We start from the raw sequence: 25,811 nt of genomic DNA, 5'->3' as shown, positions 1-25,811 counted from the left end.
ATATTTTTAGAAGGACGCACACCCCATATATATATATAGGGGTGCTAACTAATTTACAGTAATAAAAAGTTAGTATTTAATCACTCACCTATTTGAAAACAACTTACATTATAAAAATACATAATTAAAAAAATACAATTAGAAAATAAATAATCATTTGACGGCGCGTGCTTAAGGCATCTGTTAAGCACACTATGCCATTATCTATTTATCTTCCACCTAGACATGCACCAATTGAGAATCATCAATCTACATCGACGCTTGTCCAAAATTGAGCATAAATTCCATGTAACTATCTTCATCCTAAATTCCCCATCTTCACTAAAGCCGATTCCCCTCTCTTTCTCCCTCTATAAAACTAATGCTATCTACCAACCCTTGTTAAACTAGCAAAACATCTTTCATTACACTACAAAGTAACAACAATGTCTAATTTGCCCATTTTCAAGAGCAACTCTAGAAGCCATCTCCACCATCCATCCCCCATGGATATGTGGGATTCCTTCAAAGATTTCCACCACCGCCACGAAGCCATCTTAGCACAACGCCCGCGACTTCATGGCAACAGTGGAGTGAGAGTGGAGTGGAGTGAGACCCCGGAAGCTCACGTGCTCAGGGCTGAGCTTCCTGGGCTCAAGAAAGAGGAAGTGAAGGTGAAGGTGAAAGAGGGCAAATTCTTGAAAATTAGTGGAAAGAAGAAAGTGGAGAGAGAAGATAGGCACGAGAATTGGCACCACGTTGAGCGTAGTAAAGGCAAATTCTCTAGGGTTTTCACCCTACCGGAGAATTCGAAAGGCGATAGCGTGAAATCGCTTTTTGATAATGCGATTCTCACCGTTACGGTTCCTAAGAGGGATGCTAAGAAATCTCTTGTTGTCAAGGAGTTTGAAATTAAAGGTTGAGATTGTTTAGGTCTGGTGTTATATGATTGTACCTTGCATAATGGAAATATATCATTATTAATTACTAATAGATCTATAATTTTTTAGATCATGAGCATAAGGGTCCTGTTAACCTAATTCACTATTATCAAGCCTAAGCAAAATCATTTTTATTAGTAGTGAATTAATTCTATTACACTTCACAATCATTAAACTTACTAATACTATTACTTTATTTGTACTATAAATTTACAATTTTCAACAACGAAAAAGCTTCCTGATCGATAATGAATAAAACGAATTAAGATTTAATGGTAAACCAACTATATTTGGTATCTTACTATTACAATCATAGTGCTTTACCTTTGCAATATAACTATTTTTATCTAATTTTTAATGGCATTTTTTTACCTCTACAATTACAAAACATAAAAGTTTTCATAATTGACCCAAAATGTCGAATGATCACAGAAACATGCTGCCGCCGGCCATCGCAACACCGGAAGCACGACGTACACGCACGACATGCACTGAGCTTCTTCTAGGGACAAGGACGTGGTGGTCCTTTTCGCCGGCTGGCTAGGCATGTACATATTAGCGCTCGGCGACGGAGGAGGAGGGTGAACACTAGACTTGGATGTACTTTCATTTGAAATATTTCTTTTTTAAGTTTAATTTTCTTGATTAGTTCGTAGTACTGCGTCAATTAGTGTTTCGTGGATTAATTTTGTTAATTAGAATTAAAAAGATTAAATTGCCAATCGAAACTTTGCGTCACAGTGAGATCATCATCAAAATAAAGCTCATTAATTTTGTATGTTTGATTGATTTGGAAACCCTTAATTTTATTATGAACGTCGTTTGCAAAAGATTTGAATTTTGATCATGTATTATACAATCTATTTCAATTTTGCAATTACAAAATATTGTACCCTTATAGGAGTACATTACTATGTATGAGTACAAACATTAAATTAATTAGAGATTTATTGGTGACTTAAATCACTAATGATAGTTGAATTCGGTTATCTCCAACGAACTTAAAAAATAAAGCATGAACTTCGACAGTATACACTACAAAAGAGTTGCTGTTTAGTGATGAATCCGCGAATTTCTGATGGTAGTAAATGCTGGTAGAGAATAAAGACTACGACACAGAGATTTACGTGGTTCGATTTACTGAGGTAAATCTACGTCCACGGGAAGAAAAGAGGGCAGAGTTGTATTGCTTGATCTGTTTTCTACAGCTTACAATACAGACTTGCTATTTGATCTTTTTATCTCTAGAGAGCTTAACAGAACCTTACTTTATCTATCTGATCTAGGTTCTATTTATACATTGAACCAAGATCGTGGCATGCAGCACCATTTACTAGGTAGTGGATGTCGTGGAGATCGTGGCGATCTTGCATGGGTTCACTATCCTGCATGAGTTAATGACTGCTTGACACCACTAAATAGATCGTGGGTGTAGTGGAGGTGGAAATCCTGCATGAGTCCACTATCTCCTAGTTCGGTCGAATACTGAGACCGAACTGCTGAATTATTGCCGAGCAGCTTTTGCCGATCTGAGAGTAGAGCTTGATGCCGACCTGAGAGCAGAGTTTGATTGGTTGGCTTTTACCAAGCTGTAGGCTGGGGCCGAACTCTTTGGTCGTGCCGGACTGATACTCTTTAGTCATGCCGAACTGATACTCTTTCTTGGGCTTTAGGCTGATGGGCTTGTTTAGTACGTACTCCATCACTACCCCCCCCCCGAAAAGTGAAGTGAATCACTTCGGCATTCTGGATAAAGGTACGGGGTAAGTTGATGTTTGTCCTCGGTCTTATGAAGTGAACTCTTCTTTGACCGGACTTGGTTTGTGTCCTAATTTGGCGAGTTTTATCGCTCGGATCGGACTTTCCGTTGTCCTAATTTGGGGATCGGACTTTCCCTTGTCCTAATTCAGCGAGTTTTATCGCGTGGATCGGACTTTCCCTTGTCCTAATTCAGGCAAGTTTTATCGCGTGAATCGGACTTTTGTTGCAGTTCGTTTCAGACGAAGTGCTTGATTCTTAAGCTGAATTGTGGTCTTGTATCCTCTTTAGAAGCTTGGACTTCACAATCGTTGGCTTATTGCAGTTCGTTTCAGACGAAGTGCTTGTTTAAGCTGAATTGTGGTCTTGTATCCTCTTTAGAAGCTTTGACTCACAATCGTTGGCTTGTATATGTTCTAAGAAGGGGATCAGCCTTCGAAGAACAAGATACCTCAGTAACATTTGTAAGAGACGACACGCACAGAGACAGACAAAACACACAGACAAAACGCACAGAGACAAACAAAGACCAAGCAAACCAAAGAAAGCACATTGACCGAACAGGACTCAAGACTGACTGACCGGACTGTCTCTTACAAATGGAACTTCTTGAGGTTGGAAATGTGCCATGTTCGGGGTACCTGTTCTCCTGACATGTGAGCCAATTTGTAAGACCCTTTGCCGAGGACTTCTGACACCCGATACGGACCTTCCCATGTGGGTTCGAGCTTGCCCAGCTTTTCTGCTCGGCTTACTTCGTTGTTTCTCAAGACGAGATCTCCCACTTGAAATTGCAGCTTCTTCACCCTTTGGTTATAATACCGGGCTACTTGCTCCTTGTACTTGGCTGCTTTTATGCATGCCAATTCTCTTCTTTCTTCGGCAAGATCTAGCTCGGCTCTCAGTCCGTCGTCATTCATTTCTGCTGAGAAATTTAGAGTTCGGGGACTGGGTATGCCGATCTCCACCGGAATCACGGCTTCAGTGCCGTATACAAGACTGTACGGAGTTTCACCGTTGGAGGTTGTGGGTGTAGTTCGGTAGGACCATAGGACTTGAGGGAGATTTTCTACCCATTGTCCTTTGGCTTGTTCTAACCGAGCTTTTAACCCTTTCACCAGGATACGATTTGTTACCTCCGTTTGTCCGTTTGCTTGTGGATGAGAGACCGAAGTGAACCGCTGTTGAATATTCAGCTCTTGGCACCAATTCTTGAACGTCTTGTCGGTGAACTGAGTCCCGTTATCCGAGATGAGGATGTGGGGGATGCCAAATCGGCACACTATGTTCTTCCAGACGAAATCCAATGCCTTCGAGCTCGTTATCGTAGCTAAAGGTTCAGCTTCCACCCACTTCGTAAAGTAGTCCACGGCAACGATTAGGAATTTTATTTGCCGAGGAGCTTGTGGTAGTGGTCCTACTATGTCTATACCCCATTGCATAAAAGGCCAAGGGCTTTGCATAGTGGATAGATCGGTCTGCGGCATCCTTGGGATATTTGCATGGATTTGGCACTTCGGGCATGTCTTGACGAGCTGCACTGCTTCTTGTATCAAGGTTGGCCAATAATATCCCCATCTTAGAACTTTTTTAGCTAAAGCTCTAGCTCCGATGTGGCTGCCGCACGATCCTTCATGAACTTCTCTGAGGATGTAGTCCGTCTCTTCTGGCCCTATACATCGTAATAACGGCTGAAGGTAGGACTTTCTGTATAAGACTCCTCCATGAAGTTCGTACCGAAGTGCTCGGCATGTGATTTTCCGAGCTTCTCTCTTATCCTCGGGCAGTTGTCCTTGATCTAGATACTGTAAGATCGGCGTCATCCAGTTAGGCGAGCTGGTTACTGAATGTACCTCAGCTTCATCAATGCTTCGATGCATCAATTCCTCCACCTTTGAGCTTGGACATGCTGCTAACTTACTTAAAGTATCTGCTCGGCTGTTTTCTGCTCTGGGAATGCGGATTATCCGAAAATAAGAGAAACTTCGGCTAATGCTTCGCGCTTTGTCTAAATATTTCCTCATCCTCTCATCACGGGCTTCACTTGTACCCAACATGTGATTCACTATGACTTGTGAATCACAATGGGTTTTGAGAGACTTGATACATAGACTTTGCGCTAGCTGGAGTCCGGCAAGGAGGGCTTCGTATTCGGCTTCGTTATTAGTGGTTGGGAATGAGAACCGAAGTGAATAGGTTACCTCGTGTCCATCGGGAGCGATAAGCAGAATACCAGCTCCACTTCCCGTTTTATTCGAGGCTCCATCTACGAATCCGCTCCAGCAGTCCGGCGGCTCTTCTTCGGATTCCAAGGGCTGTGCTAGTTCGGCATTGGCAGAATTTTTCTGTTCGGCAATGACAGGGATTGCTTGATCGAACTTGGCCTCTGCAAGAAAATCTGCCAAGGCTTGTCCCTTGATGGCTTTCCGAGGTAGGTACTCGATTGAGTGTTCTCCCAGCTCTATGGCCCATTTGGCGATTCTGCCTGATGCTTCTGGCTTGGTCAAAACTTGCCGAAGAGGCAGATCGGTTAAGACGCATACCTTGTGAGCATAGAAGTATGGCCGCAGTCTCCTTGCTGCATTTACTAACGCCAGAGCAATTTTTTCCAGAGGTTGATACCTTGTTTCTGGACCTCTTAATGCTCGGCTTGTAAAGTAGATGGGAAACTGCTTTAGGCCTTCTTCTCGTACAAGCACCGCGCTAATGGTTTGATCGGATGCCGCTAAGTATAAGAAAATCACTTCGGCATCTGTTGGAGCAGAGAGAATTGGAAGCTCGGCTAAATAACTTTTGAGCTCGTCAAAAGCCTTTTTCTGCTCGGCTCCCCACTCAAACTTTGGTGCCTTTTTTAACACTTTGAAGAACGGCAGTTGTTTTTCGGCTGCTTGGGAAAGGAATCTATTCAATGCGGCTAGACATCCAGTTAGTCTTTGCACATCGTGTATGGACTTCGGCATCGCCATGTTCTGAATAACTTGAACTTTTGAGGGATTTGCCTTGAGTCCGTCCTTTGAAACCCAACAACCTAGAAATTTTCCCGAATCTACCAAAAAGGTACATTTTTGGGGGTTGAGTTTGAGGTTGGCTTTTCGGAGCACGTCGAGAGTGGATTTGAGGTTGTCTTCGTACTCCGAAGTGCTTTTGCTTTTGACAACTATGTCGTCGACATACACTTCAACCTGTTTTCCGATTAGGTGCCGAAAAAGCTTGTCTACCATCCTTTGATAAGTGGCTCCGGCATTCTTTAAACCGAATGGCATCTTTTTATAAGCGAAAATGCCGAAATCGGTAATGAAAGCTGTTTTCGGAGCGTCACTCTCATCCATCAACACTTGGTGATATCCTTTGTATAAATCAAGAAAACAGAAAATTTCGAAGCCGATCAAAGCTTCTACTTTTTTATCTATATTCGGAAGGGGATAGCAATCTTTAGGACAGTGCTTGTTTAGATCGGTAAAATCTATGCACATCCGCCATCCTCCTTCTTTTTTCTTGATCATCACCGGATTGGCCACCCAAGAAGGATATTTCACCTCGAATAGTACATCCGCTTTTAGTAATTGGCGGACTTCGTCATGGATGACTTGGCTTCTTTCTGCCGCAAAGAGTCTTTGCTTCTGTTTTACTGGCCGGATTGAAGGATCAATATTTAACCGATGAGTGATTACCTCGGGGGGCACTCCGGTCATGTCCAACGGAGACCATGCAAAGACATCTTTGTACTCCTTGAGGAGCTGAATGGTCTTTTCTCGGAGTAGAGGCGTTCCTGCGAAGCCGATCTTGACCGTTCTGGATGGATCATCTTCGTATAACTGAACGGTCATTGAGTTCGGCTCTGAAGTGACTTCGGTCATCTCGCTTGCCTCTGACTCCGGTTGCTGTGATTGCTATGCTTGATGGTGCCGAACTGATTGCTCGGCACTTTTAAGCGCAATCTGCAGACATTCTTTTGCTCTCTTTTGATCACCTCGGATGACCGCTATCCCACCTTTAGTGGGGATCTTGATGGTGAGGTGATAAGTAGAGCAAACGGCCCGAACTGTGTTGAGCCAGTCTCTCCCCAGGATGATGTTGTACGGGGACCGAGCTTTCACCACAAAGAACTCGATCATCGTATTGGAGCTTGTAGGCGCTTTTCCCACCGTGATCGGAAGGCTGATAATACCTTCAGGGCGGGTGTCCTCCTGGGCGAAACTTTTCAGAGGAAGTGGAGCCGGACTGAGCCGAGCTGGATCCACTTCCATTTTATCGAAACATTCTTTAAAAAGAATGCTGACTGACGCTCCTGTATCCACAAATACTCTGTGGATCAGTTTGTTTGCCACTCCGGCTTGAATGACAATAGCGTCTTGGTGAGGAGAGATGGCTGGGACGGGATCGGCATATGAAAATGTAATCACTTCGTCTTTCTTCAGCCTTTTATGTGTTGGCTCCTCTTGATTGGAACCTCTGCGTTCTGCTTTTAGGGACGACTTAGTCTTTCCGGCAGGGAGAGCATCAATAGTCTGGATTACTCCATCATATTGCGGCTCGTCGTCATCTTCGGGATCCTCATGCCTTTTCGGATCCTGAGGATTGCAGTTCGCACCTCTCTGCCTTTTGTTCTTTTTCGGCTGCTTGCTTTGGTATTTTTTTAACGTTCTTGTTTTCACAAGAACATCAATACCTGCAGCCAAATTTCGGCACTCCTCGGTATCGTGACCGTGGGTTTGATGGAAGGAGCAATATTGATCCTGAGGTCGCCGCGCGGCTGATTTCGTCATCCGCTTTGGTTTTTCGAACATATCGGAATGTAGTTCGAAAATTTCCGCTCTTGACTTGTTTAATGGTACGAACTGAGCGGGCGGCTTCTCAGGATTGAGACGTGGCCCCAATCTGCCTTGTACCGGTGCCCTTTGAATTCTTTCAAAAGGAGTTCGGCGAGGAAGCACCTGGCCGCTTTGATCGGGCTTCTTTTTCTCTTCTCGGGATGAGCTGTCTAAAGACCGTTTTCGACGGTCTGCCTCATCCGCACGGGAAAACTGGTCCGCAATGTCCCACATTTCTTGAGCTGTTTGCGGACCGCACTCCACGAGCTTTCTGTAGAGAGCTCCGGGCAGGATTCCATTTTGGAATGCCGAAATGACAAGTAGATCATTGAGATTATCTACTTGTAGGCATTCCTTATGGAATCTCGTCAGGAAGTCGCTGATCTTTTCGTCGCGACCTTGACGTATAGAAAGCAGCTGAGCCGAAGTAATTCGGGCTTCCGCTTTCTGAAAGAACCTCCTGTGGAAAGCATCCATTAGATCTCGGTAGGATCTAATGCTGCCTTGAGGAAGGCTGTCGAACCACCTTCTGGCGTTCCCGATGAGCAGCTCGGGGAACAGCTTGCACATATGGACCTCATTGAGACCCTGGTTTGCCATATTATATTGATAGCATCCCAAGAAGTCATGAGGATCCACTAGCCCGTCATAAGTCATTGACGGTGTCCGGTAGTTCCGCGGCAAAGGAGTTCGGGTGATATCGTCCGAGAACGGAGTCTTTAATGCTCCGTACATGGCGAACCCGACATCTCTTCGGTACGGAGGAGATGGAGTTCTCCTGTGGTTCCGGTACCGAGGAGGAACAGGAACATGTCGGGGTTGAGGATTCTTTCTCCTGGAAGACACGTCACTACTGCGGTAGTGACTTTCATGTCTGGATGAGGAGGGAGAATCCGCCGTTGTCTTCTCCGGCTGTTGGCTCTTCTGCAGGAAGGTTAAGAACTCCTCCTGCTTCTCGGCCAAGAACAGCTTGACAGCTTCATTTAAATCGGGCTGCTGGGAAGACTCGGTGCGATCTCTCCTGGAGTGGCTTGTTCCTTCTTCGTGAGAACCGGAGGTAGATGTCTCCCGAGGCCGTTTTTCAGACCTGCGAGCTGTACTAGCTTCCTCACGGTTATCACGAACGGTATTATGGGTGTTATGTGATCTGGTATGCATTTTTTTTTTGGGGTGGAAAAAGGGTCAAAAATTCGCTTTATCACAAATTTGGTTCTCTGTTTCCCACAGACGGCGCCAGTGATGAATCCGCGAATTTCTGATGGTAGTAAATGCTGGTAGAGAATAAAGACTACGACACAGAGATTTACGTGGTTCGATTTACTGAGGTAAATCTACGTCCACGGGAAGAAAAGAGGGCAGAGTTGTATTGCTTGATCTGTTTTCTACAGCTTACAATACAGACTTGCTATTTGATCTTTTTATCTCTAGAGAGCTTAACAGAACCTTACTTTATCTATCTGATCTAGGTTCTATTTATACATTGAACCAAGATCGTGGCATGCAGCACCATTTACTAGGTAGTGGATGTCGTGGAGATCGTGGCGATCTTGCATGGGTTCACTATCCTTGATGCACTATTTATTAGCACTAAAAATACCTGCAAGTTTACAGGGTAGATCTAGTATAGCTAAAGGTTAGTACCGGGATATCGAACACAGGGAATAAGATTGCAACTGGCTATCATATACTAAGTGTCATATACTATTTAGAAACACAGAGTATTTTGTCTTTGATTTTATAAACTAGACATAAATATAAACAAAGATAAAAATAAAATAAAATAGACAAAGCAGGCTAAAGAATGTAGAGTTTTAGGATACGACTACTATGACCTAATGATGATTGATCTCACAAAACCTTTACCTATATGTGTCTCCAGGATTATTAGGAAAGTCGCGATTCTAAGATAAGCCCTCTCTCGAGTGCACTTATCCAGTAGATTAAACTCTAACTATCAAAGTCTCCTTCCAATAGATTAGATTCTAACTCCTTATGGTTCCTAAGACTCAAGCCCTCACAAAGGGTCCCCTCTCTCGAGTGCAGATAAACCTATGTGTTGTACTCGTTCCTTTTACCACGTAAAACTAGCTATCTCTCGATTAATCTAGTTAACGAACATAGTTCTAAAGTTGGCCAGACAAAAGAACCATAAAAGCATAGGAATAAGCAAAACAATCACAAGAGCTAGGAAAAGGTTCAATTCAATAAATCAAAACATGTTCATAATAATTTTCACCAAACAAATCTACAAATGATGTTTAACTACTCATAGACAAGTAGTAAAAACAAGAATAAAAGCACTAGATATGAAAGAAATCGATAGAACCCAAGGTTGAATCTTCGATCTTCAATCGTTTCTTGCCTGGATCTGCAGAGCTCCGCTCCAATGGAAGATGGATGAGTTATGTGTGAGAGATGGAGTGGAAGAATGTGTAGAGGGGGGAGGATTGGGGCTCTGAGATGTGGGAGACGAAAACCCTCGGTCTCTTTTATACCCGGGGCGGAAATACAGACGTAAAGCCTCGCAGAACACATCGCCCGGTCGGGCGATTTTAAGTCGCCAAAACGCCCGGTCGGGCGAACTTTCTGGAGTTCGCGACTAAAACGCCCGGTCGGGCGTTTTCCCCATAACAATCGCCCGGTCGGGCGTTTTCTCTGGAATCCTCCAAAAGCATTGTCTTCGTCTTCGAAAGGGCTTCGCGTGAGTATCTTGCACGCCCCCATCGGAGTCCGAATGAGAGAGTTATGGCTATTATACGAAAGTCGCGCATTGAAGCGCGGATGACTTGAATAATATAGTGGGCGATTCTTCCTTCAAGCTCGTTTTCAAGTCATTTTCACCTGTTTTAGCTCCAAACACTCGACAAACTCGTCAAAACACTAATTAGTGTATGTGTGGATAAAAACCTAAATTAAACACCTTAAATCATCAAAATCACCATCTCATTACCCACAACACCATCCTAAATTATGAGTTTGTCAACTCCCCCAAACTTGCATATTTGTTTGTCCTCAAACAAAACAAGAGAAAAACTAATAAAGAAACACGGATGCTAAGAACTAGACTTCATAGTTGCCTCAAAAAATTGTAACAAGAAATAAAGAGTTTGACAAGAATACAAATCAAATCAAGCAAAGCTTATTAGTGCATTTTCATTACTAGCTCGTTGATCACCTTGAAGTACATGCGCTCACAAGTGTTTAGAAGTGTGTTTATCACTCACTCACAAAGTGTATATTGGAAAAAGTATATGCTCTCAGATCATGCAACATGCAAAGTTTACCATAGGTTTGCTCGAAGTCTAATCTCTCCTCTACTTTATGTGATTAAAATCAAAAATCCGAAAGGTCTTTATTTAAGGTTATAATGTAGGCTTTTTGGTAAGGTGAGGAAATATGGCTAAAAAGTGACTAAACCCAAACATAGCAAAAGTGATCAATTTCTACTACATCAAACTTAGCACCCCACCAACAATTCATATCTCAGTAAATTCTAGACTTAGTCTAAATTTCTTCTCACTTCCCAAATTCCTTTGATTTTTTTTTATTTTCCCTTTTTTTTTCTTTTGCACATCCTCTCTTTTTTTTTCTTGTGCACGGCCAATTATCTTATTCAAACCACAGATGTCTATGCACTTTTCACAAGTAAGCACACTACTTTTCTTTCTACCTTATCTCTCCGACTCTTTTCACTAGATATGAACTAACTTTCTTCAAGAGTGTATGAATATTCCCCTTTATTTAGCTTTCAAAGAAAAAGGCTTTAAAGGCTCAAAATGGTTAGCTAGGAAAAATATTTTGAGTAAGGTCAATAATTTGGATATATAAAGTAGCTAAGAAGGATGGCCTAACGTCCTCTTTTATCATTTAAACACTTTGCAGACTTAAGCAGACTATGAGCAAATTCTAGAAACAAATACATGAATACAGATAAATCACACAAGAAAGAAATCTATGGCTCAAGTCTCACAAGGTGTATGCAAGATTCAAGACAAACAAGCAATTCATTATTTATGCACATTTTCACTAAACCTTCAAATCAATGCATCAAGTCAACTCAATCAACACAAACATTTAATCGTAGGCAACTCGGTCTGATGTTCCTAAACGTGAGTATTTCTAAATTTTCTTTGTTATGCTCATGACAAGATTCACCTCGGGATTATTAAAAAAAATTAACAAAAACAAGCAAAAACAACTAAACTCAAGGTCCACCACTTCATCCCCCCAAACTTATTCAAAATTAAATTAAGAATAAGTTTGTAAAGTGGGTATGGACATGAGTAAACTAAGAAAACACATTAAACTAAAACAAAAAAAGAGAAAAATGATACCGATGTTGGGTTGCCTCCCAACAAGCGCTTGGTTAACGTCTTTAGCTTGACGTTCTTTGAAGCTCAAAAGTTAACCCCCATTCTCGGGATTTCCTTTGGGATGCCTTTTGTGCAGGAGCGGAGGGTAATCCATTATTGTGCTCCGTGCTCTCCTCAAATAGCAACCCTTGTAAAAACAGATAAAGAGAAAAAATCACAATAAAACTATGCAAGATATTAAACTCTAAATTAGTATTATCAACCGTTCTACAATATCAGCTTAATGCAATAATATTCCCCGGCAACGGCGCCAAAAACTTGATGCACTATTTATTAGCACTAAAAATACCTGCAAGTTTACAGGGTAGATCTAGTATAGCTAAAGGTTAGTACCGGGATATCGAACACAGGGAATAAGATTGCAACTGGCTATCATATACTAAGTGTCATATACTATTTAGAAACACAGAGTATTTTGTCTTTGATTTTATAAACTAGACATAAATATAAACAAAGATAAAAATAAAATAAAATAGACAAAGCAGGCTAAAGAATGTAGAGTTTTAGGATACGACTACTATGACCTAATGATGATTGATCTCACAAAACCTTTACCTATATGTGTCTCCAGGATTATTAGGAAAGTCGCGATTCTAAGATAAGCCCTCTCTCGAGTGCACTTATCCAGTAGATTAAACTCTAACTATCAAAGTCTCCTTCCAATAGATTAGATTCTAACTCCTTATGGTTCCTAAGACTCAAGCCCTCACAAAGGGTCCCCTCTCTCGAGTGCAGATAAACCTATGTGTTGTACTCGTTCCTTTTACCACGTAAAACTAGCTATCTCTCGATTAATCTAGTTAACGAACATAGTTCTAAAGTTGGCCAAACAAAAGAACCATAAAAGCATAGGAATAAGCAAAACAATCACAAGAGCTAGGAAAAGGTTCAATTCAATAAATCAAAACATGTTCATAATAATTTTCACCAAACAAATCTACAAATGATGTTTAACTACTCATAGACAAGTAGTAAAAACAAGAATAAAAGCACTAGATATGAAAGAAATCGATAGAACCCAAGGTTGAATCTTCGATCTTCAATCGTTTCTTGCCTGGATCTGCAGAGCTCCGCTCCAATGGAAGATGGATGAGTTATGTGTGAGAGATGGAGTGGAAGAATGTGTAGAGGGGGGAGGATTGGGGCTCTGAGATGTGGGAGACGAAAACCCTCGGTCTCTTTTATACCCGGGGCGGAAATACAGACGTAAAGCCTCGCAGAACACATCGCCCGGTCGGGCGATTTTAAGTCGCCAAAACGCCCGGTCGGGCGAACTTTCTGGAGTTCGCGACTAAAACGCCCGGTCGGGCGTTTTCCCCATAACAATCGCCCGGTCGGGCGTTTTCTCTGGAATCCTCCAAAAGCATTGTCTTCGTCTTCGAAAGGGCTTCGCGTGAGTATCTTGCACGCCCCCATCGGAGTCCGGATGAGAGAGTTATGGCTATTATACGAAAGTCGCGCATTGAAGCGCGGATGACTTGAATACTATAGTGGGCGATTCTTCCTTCAAGCTCGTTTTCAAGTCATTTTCACCTGTTTTAGCTCCAAACACTCGACAAACTCGTCAAAACACTAATTAGTGTATGTGTGGATAAAAACCTAAATTAAACACCTTAAATCATCAAAATCACCATCTCATTACCCACAACACCATCCTAAATTATGAGTTTGTCAATCCTGCATGAGTTAATGACTGCTTGACACCACTAAATAGATCGTGGGTGTAGTGGAGGTGGAAATCCTGCATGAGTCCACTATCTCCTAGTTCGGTCGAATACTGAGACCGAACTGCTGAATTATTGCCGAGCAGCTTTTGCCGATCTGAGAGTAGAGCTTGATGCCGACCTGAGAGCAGAGTTTGATTGGTTGGCTTTTACCAAGCTGTAGGCTGGGGCCGAACTCTTTGGTCGTGCCGGACTGATACTCTTTAGTCATGCCGAACTGATACTCTTTCTTGGGCTTTAGGCTGATGGGCTTGTTTAGTACGTACTCCATCATTTAGATAGACAAATCCATCAAGAATTATAAAAAAAAACTGTCGGTAAACAAGATTACCAACAGATTACAGACGTTGGCAATTAAGTTGTCGCTAAATAATTTTATCGACAGTTTATGCCGTCAATTTTTTCGCCTCGTCAATTTTTAATTTTTATAGTACTCTTTTTTCTCACCCCGTGACTACGTTTCCATTGCGACATAACCAAAGTGCATGTGACAAAGAAAACAATTCTTACAGTTAAAAGAAAAGGAAGAAAGAAGCCAGAAAATTTGTAACACATACACGCTTTGGCCTTGGCCAATCCGAAGGGTCCTTGATTTTAACTCCTCAAAAAAATCTCTTTAAATAGAATCTTTAAAAATTCCAAAAATATTAGTACTATCATCTTCATTTTCCTACATATACTATTATTCTAAACGCCATATTTTCCAAAGTATCAAAACGAAATGGCAAATGATAGTGGAAACATGTCCATGCCGATGCCGCCGTCAGCGTACAACAACCAAAGCATTCTGTACATGCCCATGATGCAGATGAGCTTCTTCTGGGGCAAAGACGTGGTGGTCCTTTTCTCCGGCTGGCCGGGCTCCGGCCGCCTCGGAATGTACATACTAGCGCTGGCCGTGGTGTTCCTGTTCGCAGTCGCCGCCGAGGTTTTCTCCGTGCCCCCCAATTTTAAGCCACGGGGTGTCCGCCCGGCCGCCGCTGCGGCCGTATACGCCGCCTTGTACGGCGTTCGGATGACTCTAGCTTACTTTGTTATGCTCGCTGTCATGTCATTCAACGTCGGAGTGTTACTGGTGGCGGTGGCCGGCCACGTTGCCGGAAGCTTTGCTGTTAAATACCGGGCGCTAGCAGCGGTTGCGCGTGCGGTGGACGGCCCCTGATTTATTTGTGGAAAATGGCCAGGTTTCGGTTTGTATCATCTTCATTTACGTTTGATTTATTTTAAAGAAAAATGAGAGGGGATAGTATTAATTAATCATATGGTTCGTTTGATCTGCGTGTGAATATAGTGCGAAAAGTGAAATAGAAACATTATTTCAAGATAGATTATTGACGATCGTAATATATTGGGGAGTTTAACCTATAATATTTTGAGGAGAATATTTGTGTCGTTTTCATGAAGAAATAACTTTTATCTTGTTAGAATAAAATTTATCGGATGAGATTGGGAGTGGCGATTGAAAGTTGGATTTTCTAGTGTTGCTATTTGCCAGTGTTTTTATTATGCCATTTCGGTTTCCTTGTTTTAAAAACTTTAACCATAACGAATATTTGTGCATTGGAAAAATTATAACTTATTTTATTTATTTTTTTGAGTAACGACTCACATACGCCACACTCACATGTATTGCGTGGCAGTGTGGCTTGAAGGAAAAATAGTAGTATTTTCTTCTTTTCCATTGAGTTAATTCTTTTTTTACTCAAAAATTATTAATATATTAAATGGATAGTAAATAAAATAAGAGAGAAAGTGTTATTTTTTTTTCTAAAAATTAAAGTGACTCAATTATTATATAACTTTCTAAAATAGAAAAATGACTTAATTTATAAAAAACAGGAGTACTATATTAATAGAGACTTTGCAAAGTATTTATATCACATGCAAATATATATACTGAACGATGTACTATAAAAATTGCTATCTTCTTCTTATTCAAAATCTCTCTTCTGCTTCCTAAACTTTTTTCTTCATTCTTCTTTTTTGGCATTTGTTCTCTTTCCCTTTCTCACTATTATCCAACTTCAAACATTTTAGTCTTCGATTGATTAAATTGATAAGTCCTAAAGACATTTTCTGATAATTACCAATAATTTCAAAATAGAAATAAAAAAACAGATATGGGCTTAAAAGCCTCTCACTCTCTTTATAGAAATAAAAAAACAGATATTGGGTTAAAAAACAGATAAGAGCATCCACGATGAGACTGTACTTCACATAGCTCTCACATAGCCTTCACACTGCAACATCATCAGCACTAAAATTCTCCTGCCACATCAACTTGCCACATCAACTGGACATCAAATAGCCCTCACATAGTCTTCCCACTACCTATCCACATCACTAATAACAATTATATAATTTAATTTACAATCATATCAACATACGTAATTTAATTTACGAGACAAATACGACAAAATTCAAATAATATTATTAAAATTTAAAAAGTATATTAATTTTTAAAAAAAGTACAATAATTTAAAAAAAAGTACAAAAATTAAAAAGTACAATTAAAAAAGTAAAAAAAATACTCCTCGACGTCGTCCTCGTCTCCGTCGTCGCCCAGCCCTTCTTCACCGCCGCCGCCGCCGCCTCTGTCGCCACCTACGCCGCGGCTATTCCCGCCGGTCTCCCTCCTCATCGCCTCCAATTCTTCACGCTGGCTCTGGAGCAATACACGAAGATAATCCTTCACCTCGGGGTCCACCACCGATTGGAAGTCGGCTAAGGTCTTCACCATTTGAGCGCGCGTTTGTTGGCGCGCGAAGAATTTGAGCTCCTCGGTAGACCTGCCGAGGAGGGATGCCGAATGGACCCCCTGGGAACTCGGGGTACCCGCCCTCCCAACCTGTTGCGCCGGCCTTTGGCCAACCGGGTGAGGTTGGCGACCGAACGAACGAGGGGTCGGGACCTCCTGGGCCGTCTCGGGGAGGTGTCGAACCACCGCTGCTGCAGCTATAATCTCCGGTATAGTTCAGTTTCTGCTTCTTCGACCAGCCAGCGTCGACACCTGCCCGGAATTTCTCCAACTCGTTGAGCACAACGTAGCAGTTCCAGTAGGTGAACTCATAGTACTTCTTCTGCGGATCGGGGTAGGCTCTCTCCGCAATCCTCCTGCAGTCTTCCTCTGTTTGGCCACTGGTCTGCATGCGGAGGGCGTTGGCGTACAAACCCGAAAATCGAGAGACGCCAGACCTGATTCGGTCACAGCACTTCCGGCACTCCTCCCCAGTGCGAAATCTCCATTCAGGGCAAAATGCCATGTAGGCTGCGGCTATCTTGGCCCACAAGTTGACGATCCTCTGGTTGTTCGAAACGAGAGGATCGTTGCAGACACTCACCCACGCCTTGACAACCGCAACGTTCTCCGCGTCCGTCCACTTCCTCCGGACCCGGCTAATCTCCTCCGGCTGCGACGACTCGTCGAACTTCTTGGCCTTGCCCTTCTTCTTACCCCGCCCTACTCCCTGGCTTTGAATAAGAGTTTCCGGAACCTCGTTAATATCAAAACATAAGTCTGCTAAGGAGAAGGTCTCCGTATACTGTGCATCCGTTGGGGTCGATGTGTGCGAAGAACCGGTGGAAAAATCAAAAGTCGGCCGATAGGCGTTGTCCCCCCCCGAGCGTCCCCTGCGGCGGTGGAATCATCTGCTGCGGCGGTGGCTGCATCCCGGGTGCCCACCCCGGCATCATCTGCTGCCACGGGTACATGTTGTAGTACCCGGTCATCGGAGGCCAACCACCTCCCACAGGATCCGGGGAAGTCTAGGACCCTACCCCGGGAGTCGGGGGAGTCTGAGACCCTATCCCGGGAGTCGGGGGAGTCTGAGACCATCCCCCGGGAGTCACTGGAGTACCTTCATAGTTGTTCTCCATTGCTCGTTATTGATCATGTACAGAAAGAAAGATAGAGAGAGTACTCGTTAAAACAAGTGGTGCGAATGAAAATGACGTTCAAAGCGCGTATATATAGTGTTTTCGAAAAAAAATTATAAATTAAAATCTGACGCCGGTCTGACGCCGATCCGGGGCCTACAATGGCGCCGTGAGGATCGGCGTTAGAACCGGCGTCATCACACGAATCGGCATGGCCACGCCGAAGTTGACGCCGATTTCGCCGACGCCGGTCGCAATGGTTCGGGGTTAGAACCGGCATCGGCAAAAAATCGGCGTCGCGGTTTTGACGCCTCCATTGCTGATGCTCTAATTAGATGAACTATAGATGCAAGAAAATAGTTTCATACTACTATTATTTAAATATATTTATTAAAAAAGATACTATATTTGCTCTAATAGTTGATGAGTGATTTTGATTTCGTTTTCTCGTTAACAAAAATTGAGTGAGCATATAATTTACTTGTGTCCTGAGATGAAATTTAATATCTTAATTCAATAATCAAAACATTTTATGTGTTGTAGAGTCAACAATCAAAATCAAGCTAGGATATTACTACAATATTGCTACTTAACTTTTACACCTACTTCTTCCTACTGCAAATATGCCACACAGTCAATTAGTACTATACTATGTGAAACATCCAAGTATATTTGTCTTGGCTATCAGCTTATGATCCTGAAGATACCGAGAAATGCTAACACAACCAGAGAATAAAAAAGCACATGAAATCTTAACTTAAAATGAATTTCAGATGCAATATTGAGGAATGTAAATCAGAATATATTCTTATTTGATGAAGCATACTTTTTATGAATTTATTTGAAATTATAGAGAAAACAAGCAAATCGAGTTTTGATTTTTATGAATTTTATAAAATTAAAAATTGCAATAATATTTTTTAATATATTTGAATCAAATTAAATATATAAATCAAAACGAACAACGTTAAACGTGCTCTAAATGAGAGTTGTGCTTACATCAGGAGCTCACACATGGTATGTAGCATATCATTTCTCTTTATATCATATTATCATATATGCCTTTAGAGCATATCCAGTAAGACTAGACGTCAAATAGCCCTCACATAGACTTCACACTGCCACATCATCAGCACTACAATTCTCCTGCCACATCAGCTTGCCACATCAACTGGACATCAAATAGCCCTCACATAGCCTTCACACCACCTATCCACATCACTAATAACAATTATATAATTTAATTTACACTCGTATCAACATACGGAATTTAATTTACGAGACAAATACGGAAAATTCGAATAATAATATTAAAACTTAAAAAGTACATTAATTTTATAAAAAAAGTACAATAATTTTAAAAAAAGTACAAAAATTAAAAAGTACATTTATTTAAAAAAGTAAAACAAAATCACTCCTCGCCGCCGTCCTCGTCTCCGTCGTCGCCCAGCGCTTCTTCACCGTCGTCGCCGCCGCCTCCGTCGCCACCTACGCCGCGGCTATTCCCGACGGTGTCCCTCCTCATAGCCTCCAATTCTTCACGCTGGCTCTGGAGCAATACACGAAGAAAATCCTTCACCTCGGGGTCCACCGCCGCTTGGAAGTCGGCTAAGGTCTTCACCATTTGAGCGCGCGTTTGTTGGCGCGCGAAGAATTTGAGCTCCTCGGTAGACCTGCCGAGGGGGGATGCTGAATGGACGTCCTGGGAACTCGGGGTGCCCCCCCTCGCAACCTGCTGCGCCCGCCTTTGCCCAACCGGGCGAGGTCGGCGACCGAACGACCGAGGAGTCGGACCTCCTGGGCCGTCTCAGGGAGGTCTGACGAACCACCGCTGCTGCCGCTATAATCTCCGGTATAGTTCAGTTTCTGTCTCTTCGGCCAGCCAGCGTCGACGCCTGCCCGGAATTTCTCCGACTCGTTGAGCACAACGTAGCAGTTCCAGTAGGTGAACTCATAGTACTTCTTCTGCGGATCGGGGTAGGCTCTCTCCGCAATCCTCCTGCAGTCTTCCTCTGTTTGGCCACTGGTCTGCATGCGGAGGGCGTTGGCGTACAAACCCGAAAATCGAGAGACGCCAGACGTGATTCGGTCCTAGCACTTCCGGACCTCCTCCCCGGTGCACGGTCTCCCTTCAGGGCAAAATGCCCTGTAGGCTGCGGCTATCTTGGCCCACAAGTTGACGATCCGCTGGTTGTTCGAAACGAGAGGATCGTCGCAGACACTCACCCACGCCTTGGCAACCGCAACGTTCTCCGCGTCCGTCCACTTCCTCTGGCCTCGGATTTCGGCCTCCGGCTGCGACGACTCGCCGACCTTCTTGGCCTTGCCCTTCTTCTTACCCCGCCCTACTTCCTGGCTTTGAATGAGAGTTTCCGGAACCTCGTTCATATCAAAACCCAAGTCCGCTAAGGAGAAGGTCTCCGTATACTGTGCATCCGTTGGGGTCGATGTGTGTGAAGAACCGGTGGAAAAATCAAAAGTCGGCCGATAGGCGTTGTCCCCCCCGTGCGTCCCCTGCGCCGGGGGAATCATCTGCTGCGCCGGTGGAATCATCTGCTGCGCTGGTGGCTGCATCCCGGGTGCCCACCCCGGCATCATCTGCATAGGGGGCTGCATGCCGGGTGCCCACCCTGGCATCATCTGCTGTCACGGGTACATGTTGTAGTACCCGGTCATTGGAGGCCAACCATCTCCCCCAGGAGCCGGGGAAGTATGGGACCCTACCCCGGGAGTCGGGGGCGTCTGAGACCCTACACCGGGAGGCGGGGGAGTCTGAGACCATCCCCCGGGAGTCACTGGAGTACCTTCGTAGTTGTTCTCCATTGCTCGTTATTGATCTTGAACAGAAAGTAAGGTAGAGAGAGTACTCGTTAAAACAAGTGGTGCGAATGAAAATGACGTTCAAAGCGCGTATATATAGTGTTTTCAAAAGAAAAAAAATTAAAAATAAAATCTGACGCCGGTTTGACGCTGATCCGGGACCCACAATGGCGCCGTGAGGATCGGCGTCGGAACCGGCGTCATCGTGCGAATCGGCATGGCCACGCCGATTTTGACGCCGATTTCGCCGACGCCGGTTCCAATGGTTCGGCGTCGGAACCGGCGTTTGCGAAAAATCGGCGTCGCGATTTTGACTCCGGCATTGGAGATGCTTTTAAAGAATAATTAGTTCCAACACTACATACAATTGTTGTGACGTGTAATGAGGATTTTGGTAGAATTTTTGTTTTTGCATAAATGCATATAAACTTGCTCAACTGAACTTACTATAGTATGAACTTAATTCTAACAAAATACTCCGTATAACTTATCATATCTATGGCTTGTCATTATATTTACGTTTTTATTTCAATCCATTTTTGTATAGTAGTATTTATTAATTTCCCTTCTGAAACGACGGTTTTTATTTGTGGACAACGATTATGACAATCGAAACCCAAAGACCTAGACGGCTAGAAGTAACTGAATGGAAAATATAGAACACTTCCAGTTCCAATATTAAAAAATGATGGAATTTCCAACATTTGGAAGTATAACCTAAGTCTTCATGTTGCTTTCAAATATTTTGGAATTACTATTGTCCCTTAAAAACTTCAAATATTAGGCTTTCCGAGTTAAATTGTAAGTTATGCAACTTGCTTTCTATTATTCATTTTTTGTTTGCAATGTAATTAAAATTGTATTTAACCTTAGTTTGTTTCCTTTGTACTTCATTACATACCAAATTTGAACTTGACCTCAAAAGCCAATTTTTAACTCTTGTCGAAATCGAAACTGTTAAACCTATTAATAATAATATTCCTTCTGTGCTACAATAAGAATTTAGATTGCACTAATTTAACTTTTTTTATATATATTTTTAAAAATTCACGCCTAAATCAAATAGGACTTTTATAGTGGAAAAGAAAAAAAGAAGGGAGTAGTTATCTAAGAGCATCCACAATAGTGGACGAGTGACGGGCGAGCCACTCGTCCGTCGCGCTTGTCCACTATTGCGACCTGTGAGCGGTCGACGGACGAGCCAGACGGACGACCCCTCATCCGTCGGTAAGGCGCTCGTCCGTCGGCTCGTCCGCTATTGTGGGCACCCGACGAACGAGCGCACGGATGAGAGCATTTTTCATTAAAAAAACTCTATATATACAACTTGTTTAGGTTCATTTTCATTCGCACCACTTGTATTAACGAGTTTCTCTTCTTTCACTCTACATTTCTCGACATCATGAAATGACTAGTGGTAGTGGTGCGGATGGTAGTGGTAGTGGTAGTGGTAGTGGTGCGTGTGGCAGTGGCTGGGATAGTGGAGCATCGCGGCAAATCCGCGAACAGATACGGGCCTATACGTCCGCTGAGATTAATCGTCTGATGAGGGAGGCCTTGCAGCAGCAGCAACCGGTGGTACATCGCCCCATCCAGCATCGAGTTGTAGTACATCGCGACCACGTCGCTGAGCAGCCGCGGTTTGGGGACAACTTCTTCCGGCGGCATTTTAGGATGCACCGGGATCTATTTACATGCGTATCGTGAATGCTTAAGAGCGTCGGTATAAGTACTTCCGATTCAGGGAGGATGCGAGTGGCAGACCCGGTCACTCACCTATACAGAAGTGCATTCCTGCAATTAGGCAGTTGGCTTACATAGGCGCGGCCGACATGTTCGACGAGTACCTCCACATCGGCGAGACGACTGCCCGCGACTGTCTCAAGTATTTTTGTCAGAGAGTCATTCAAATATTTGGGGAGAGATACTTGCGAAAGCCTACCCCTAAGACTGCTAGGAACTTATGGATATGCACGGGTCGATGCACGGGTTTCCTGGGATGTTGGGCAGTATAGATTGCATGCATTGGGAGTGAAAGAACTACCCCACTGCCTGGAAGGGGCACTACGCGACAGGCTTCAAAGGCAAGAATCCCACGAAGATCCTCGATGTCGTAGCTGTCTACCGGCTGTGGATTTGGCATGCATATTTTGGGGTAGCCGAGTCGAACAACGACATCAACGTCCTCCAGTCGTCGCCCCTTTTCAACGAGCAGTGCCAGGGCGTTGATCCGACCATCAGTTTTGTCCAACGGCAACCAGCATCATATGAGCTACTATTTGGCTGATGAGATATACCCTAGGTGGCCCGTCTTTGTGAAGACGGTTAGATGTCCAATCGATGAGAAGGTCTACTTTGCGAGCCGACAGAAGTCAGCGCGCAAGGATGTGGAGCGGGCATTTGGTGTGCTCCAGGCTCGATGGGTGGCGGTGAAGGGTCCAACCAGTTTGTGGTATGACGACTGCATTGCTGATATCATGTACGCATGTATTATCATGCACAATATGATAGTCGAACAAGAAGGTCCAGAACTAAGTGATTGGACCAATGAAGATGTCGCCGGGCCAAGCCACGGCGTGGCCACCACCAGTGTACGAATGGGGATACCTCATAATGACGTCGGACGACTCCAAACACATGCCGACATGCGCCAACAAGAAGCCCATATTCGACTCCAGCATGATATGATTGAAGAGTTGTGGACGCATAGAGGTGCACGTTGATATTAATGTAATTTCTTGAAATTGTTTTTTCATATTTTTTTGTTTACTTGTACTTTTTTTAACGTTTTTAATTTAATGAAATTATGATTGCATTTTCTTTGTATTCGTGTCGAAATTTAAATTTCGTATTTAAAATCCGTGTTAGTCATAGTGCTAGTCCACTATTGTGCAGTGGGAAGTCATAGTAATGTGGCAGTGGGGTGGAAGTTCTAGTGACGTGGCAGAAGGTATTTTTTGGAAATCCTAGTGCTAGTCCGTGGAGAAGTCCTTCCTATTGTGAATGCTTTAAGCAATAATCAATCAAACTTTTATCTCTTTCCTTTTATCTCTAGAAAGGACACAAGTTTTTAATAGATAAATGAATTCAAATTTAAATTCTGTGCCACGGAGCCCGGAGGACTCAATAATAATAATTTAGACTTTACAAATACCTTCAAATTTAAAAGTCGCTTGGGGTAGGGTTTTTCTCTTTTGAAATAGAGATAACGTCGCAACTTACAAAAGAGTCAACTTTAACAATACCTTCAATGAGAAAAATAATTAGAAAATTTGTTACTGTATTATTTATTTTTTAGAAAGAAAAAAATATGCCAATAATACTAGAAATCATAATGTAGACTCAATAATAATAATCTTTCATATCATAATTCTCATATTTGAAGTTTCCAATTAGTAAAAGAAAAACACAGCTAGAGAGTGGAGTAACAACCAAAACCAGACTCCAGCTCACCGATAATACTCCACCGCCAAACTCGCCGGCGGCGGGCAACCACCACAAAATCAACCTAATAAAATCTCGCCTATTAATTCAGATTTTTACATTTTATTTCAACGACTTTATTTCCCTTTCATCATCATCTACTTCACTGCTGAATTTCACCTACTATTGCTGCTAACCCTAACCCCCAAATTCCGCCACGATAATTGAAGATTCAGTAAGTCCAATCCCGAGGCAGCCTGAGTTGTTGATTCATGGCAGACTGCGCCGCGAGACTTCTTCTTTGTTGAGCCATCATCAGATTTTTCCTGTGCTTCAATGCGGCGTCTGTCAAAATCGAATCGGAATGAAGAAATTAGATCTTGCGTAAACTGAGCTCTGGAGAGATTGTGATACATAAAAGGAAACGAAATAATTACCAAGATCGAAATTCGAAGATCCATAATCTCTTGCGTTGCGGTGGAGCTGGGCATCAATGGCGTCCACGTTGATGTTCAACGCGTGGAACACTTTTTCTGGTACCAAAACATTTGCAGGAACTGCTATCCAGAAATACAGCCGAAAAATCAGAAAATGTTCAAACAGGAACAAAAAATCGGGAGGTGAAAATTCTAAAATCCCCAAATCACCTGATTTCTTGCGATTTTCATCAGGGAGTGAACCGAATCTCTGAGGCAGGAAAACACCGGTTCCGGTTCGTTCCTTCTTTAGACCGGGTTCAGCGTGGTAAGCCGGCCGCATACCAGAACCGGTTTGCTGCAAACCCGGCCAAGCCGCCATGGGCGTAACTTTTGCCCTTCCATCTCCAACATTTCCCCTTCCGTTCCGAAGCTGAAACTCGGCGATTCCGTTCATGTATTCTCCATTCTTCATCATCTGCTTAAAACATCGATATTAGACACGAAAAAAGATGAATCTCTTGAAATAAACAGAGGCTCGAAAGTTGCCGTGCAGACCTTGGCCGCGTGCAGTAGCTGAGAAGAGAGATGAGGTTGCGATCCAGCTTTATTTGTGTAAAAGAAACCAGAGGCTGGATTGGGGAAAATCTGAGGGCCGGTGCGGGGTTTGACCTGCGCAGGAAAGTGCTTGGACGAGTAAAACGCCGCCGTTTCTTCAACCATCCGCATCCTCGCCACCTCCTCCGCAGCCGCGTGGAGTAAATCCTGGCGCATGTAGTCCTCCGCATCCGGAGGAGTGCAGAAGCCGTGCACCGAGTTCGGACTGACCGCCGGGCGGGGCTTGCACCCGCACAGAGTCGATTGCGGCGAACCAGACACCTTCCAGCCCTAAAAATTCAAGATTCAAAATCAGAAAAACTGTAAGGATAAAAAAATCAAAGCAAGTAAAAAATACTTTTGAAGCGTAGTCGCTGAGTAGCGCAGACTGAGAAAGCTTTCGAGTCAAGTCGGAGAGGAGTAGGTCGTCGTCCTCGCTCTCTGTCTCCGTGACCAACTCGGCGGGTGAACTCAGATGCGAGTTGAAACCGAGCGAGTTCCCAAATCCGTAGGAGAAATCGTCGAGCCTCGCCGTTTTCAAGCGGTCGGGTTTGAAGTCGGTGAGAAGGTCGTCGTCGGTGAGGATCTCCGACGGAAGCCAGAATCCCAATTCGTCCAATTCTCGCGCCATTTTTTCACAGAAAGAGAATAAAGAAACAAGCAAACTATCCTGTCTCTCTCTCTGTGCCTTCGTGTGTGAGTGTGTGTGTATGTATATATATACATACACGTAGGAGAATTATTACCGAAGGGCGGAAAATATCAAAGGCGGGGATTACAGAAGAGAGAGAGGGAGAGATACAGATTATGAATTCCTTTGCTGCCTCAAGAAGGTTTAATTTATAGCCACCACTAAAATGGTGGGAAATAGCCCTGTGGGCCCAACACACAATTTTACGGATAGAGTGAGAGAGAGTGATGCTAGTTTAAAGGAGAGAGAAATTTCAGATGGCTGGGAAATTGGAAGCGGGTGGAATAATAAATTGGTTTTTTTTCTTTTAGTGTTTATTTACATAAAATCGTGGAATAAATTATTTGATTAAACATTACTTTCTCCGTTTCAAAAAAAATTAGACAATATTTAAGATGACAT

General features: G+C 43.3%; 3 protein-coding genes across 4 annotated transcripts; 2 read left to right on the top strand and 1 right to left on the bottom strand.

The window, feature by feature from the left end:
* The first annotated feature begins 372 nt into the window (after positions 1-372).
* LOC121763076 (17.5 kDa class I heat shock protein-like) lies at positions 373-988 on the top strand. The gene has a single exon (XM_042159141.1). The coding sequence runs from the start codon at positions 426-428 to the stop codon at positions 900-902; it is 477 nt and encodes a 158-aa protein (XP_042015075.1). The 5' UTR covers positions 373-425; the 3' UTR covers positions 903-988.
* Positions 989-14,134: 13,146 nt separating this feature from the next.
* LOC121770802 (copper transporter 6-like) lies at positions 14,135-14,872 on the top strand. Its single transcript, XM_042167581.1, has one exon. It carries the CDS (start codon positions 14,308-14,310, stop codon positions 14,746-14,748), a length of 441 nt encoding a protein of 146 aa, XP_042023515.1. The 5' UTR covers positions 14,135-14,307; the 3' UTR covers positions 14,749-14,872.
* Positions 14,873-23,619: 8,747 nt separating this feature from the next.
* LOC121759948 lies at positions 23,620-25,542 on the bottom strand. 2 transcript variants are annotated; one of them, XM_042155534.1, is made up of 5 exons: positions 25,077-25,542; positions 24,680-25,009; positions 24,353-24,599; positions 24,143-24,265; positions 23,620-24,050 (listed from the first exon to the last, which is right to left on the bottom strand). In XM_042155534.1, exons 1-5 carry the CDS (start codon positions 25,347-25,349, stop codon positions 23,938-23,940), a joined length of 1,086 nt encoding a protein of 361 aa, XP_042011468.1. In that variant the 5' UTR covers positions 25,350-25,542; the 3' UTR covers positions 23,620-23,937. The 2 variants fall into 2 exon arrangements, with proteins under 2 accessions (XP_042011468.1, XP_042011476.1); XM_042155542.1 differs by having other exon boundaries at positions 24,143-24,262; positions 25,077-25,541.
* Between the last annotated feature and the right edge of the window lie 269 nt (positions 25,543-25,811).

The sequence above is a fragment of the Salvia splendens genome, chromosome 2, assembly GCF_004379255.2.
Source record: "Salvia splendens isolate huo1 chromosome 2, SspV2, whole genome shotgun sequence".
Taxonomy (NCBI): domain Eukaryota; kingdom Viridiplantae; phylum Streptophyta; class Magnoliopsida; order Lamiales; family Lamiaceae; genus Salvia; species Salvia splendens.
Note: the sequence above shows the minus strand (reverse complement) of the source record. Positions and strands in the feature narration are given on the sequence as shown.

Coding starts and splice junctions, on each gene's coding strand:
- LOC121759948 (XM_042155534.1), bottom strand. CDS start 25,349: ATGGCGCGAGAATTGGACGAATTGGGATTCTGGCTTCCGTCGGAGATC. Junction 24,600..24,679: donor AGCTACTGCACGCGGCCAAG/GTCTGCACGGCA, acceptor TGTTTTAAGCAG/ATGATGAAGAATGGAGAATA. Junction 24,051..24,142: donor ATCTTCGAATTTCGATCTTG/GTAATTATTTCG, acceptor CGATTTTGACAG/ACGCCGCATTGAAGCACAGG.
- LOC121763076 (XM_042159141.1), top strand. CDS start 426: ATGTCTAATTTGCCCATTTTCAAGAGCAACTCTAGAAGCCATCTCCAC.
- LOC121770802 (XM_042167581.1), top strand. CDS start 14,308: ATGGCAAATGATAGTGGAAACATGTCCATGCCGATGCCGCCGTCAGCG.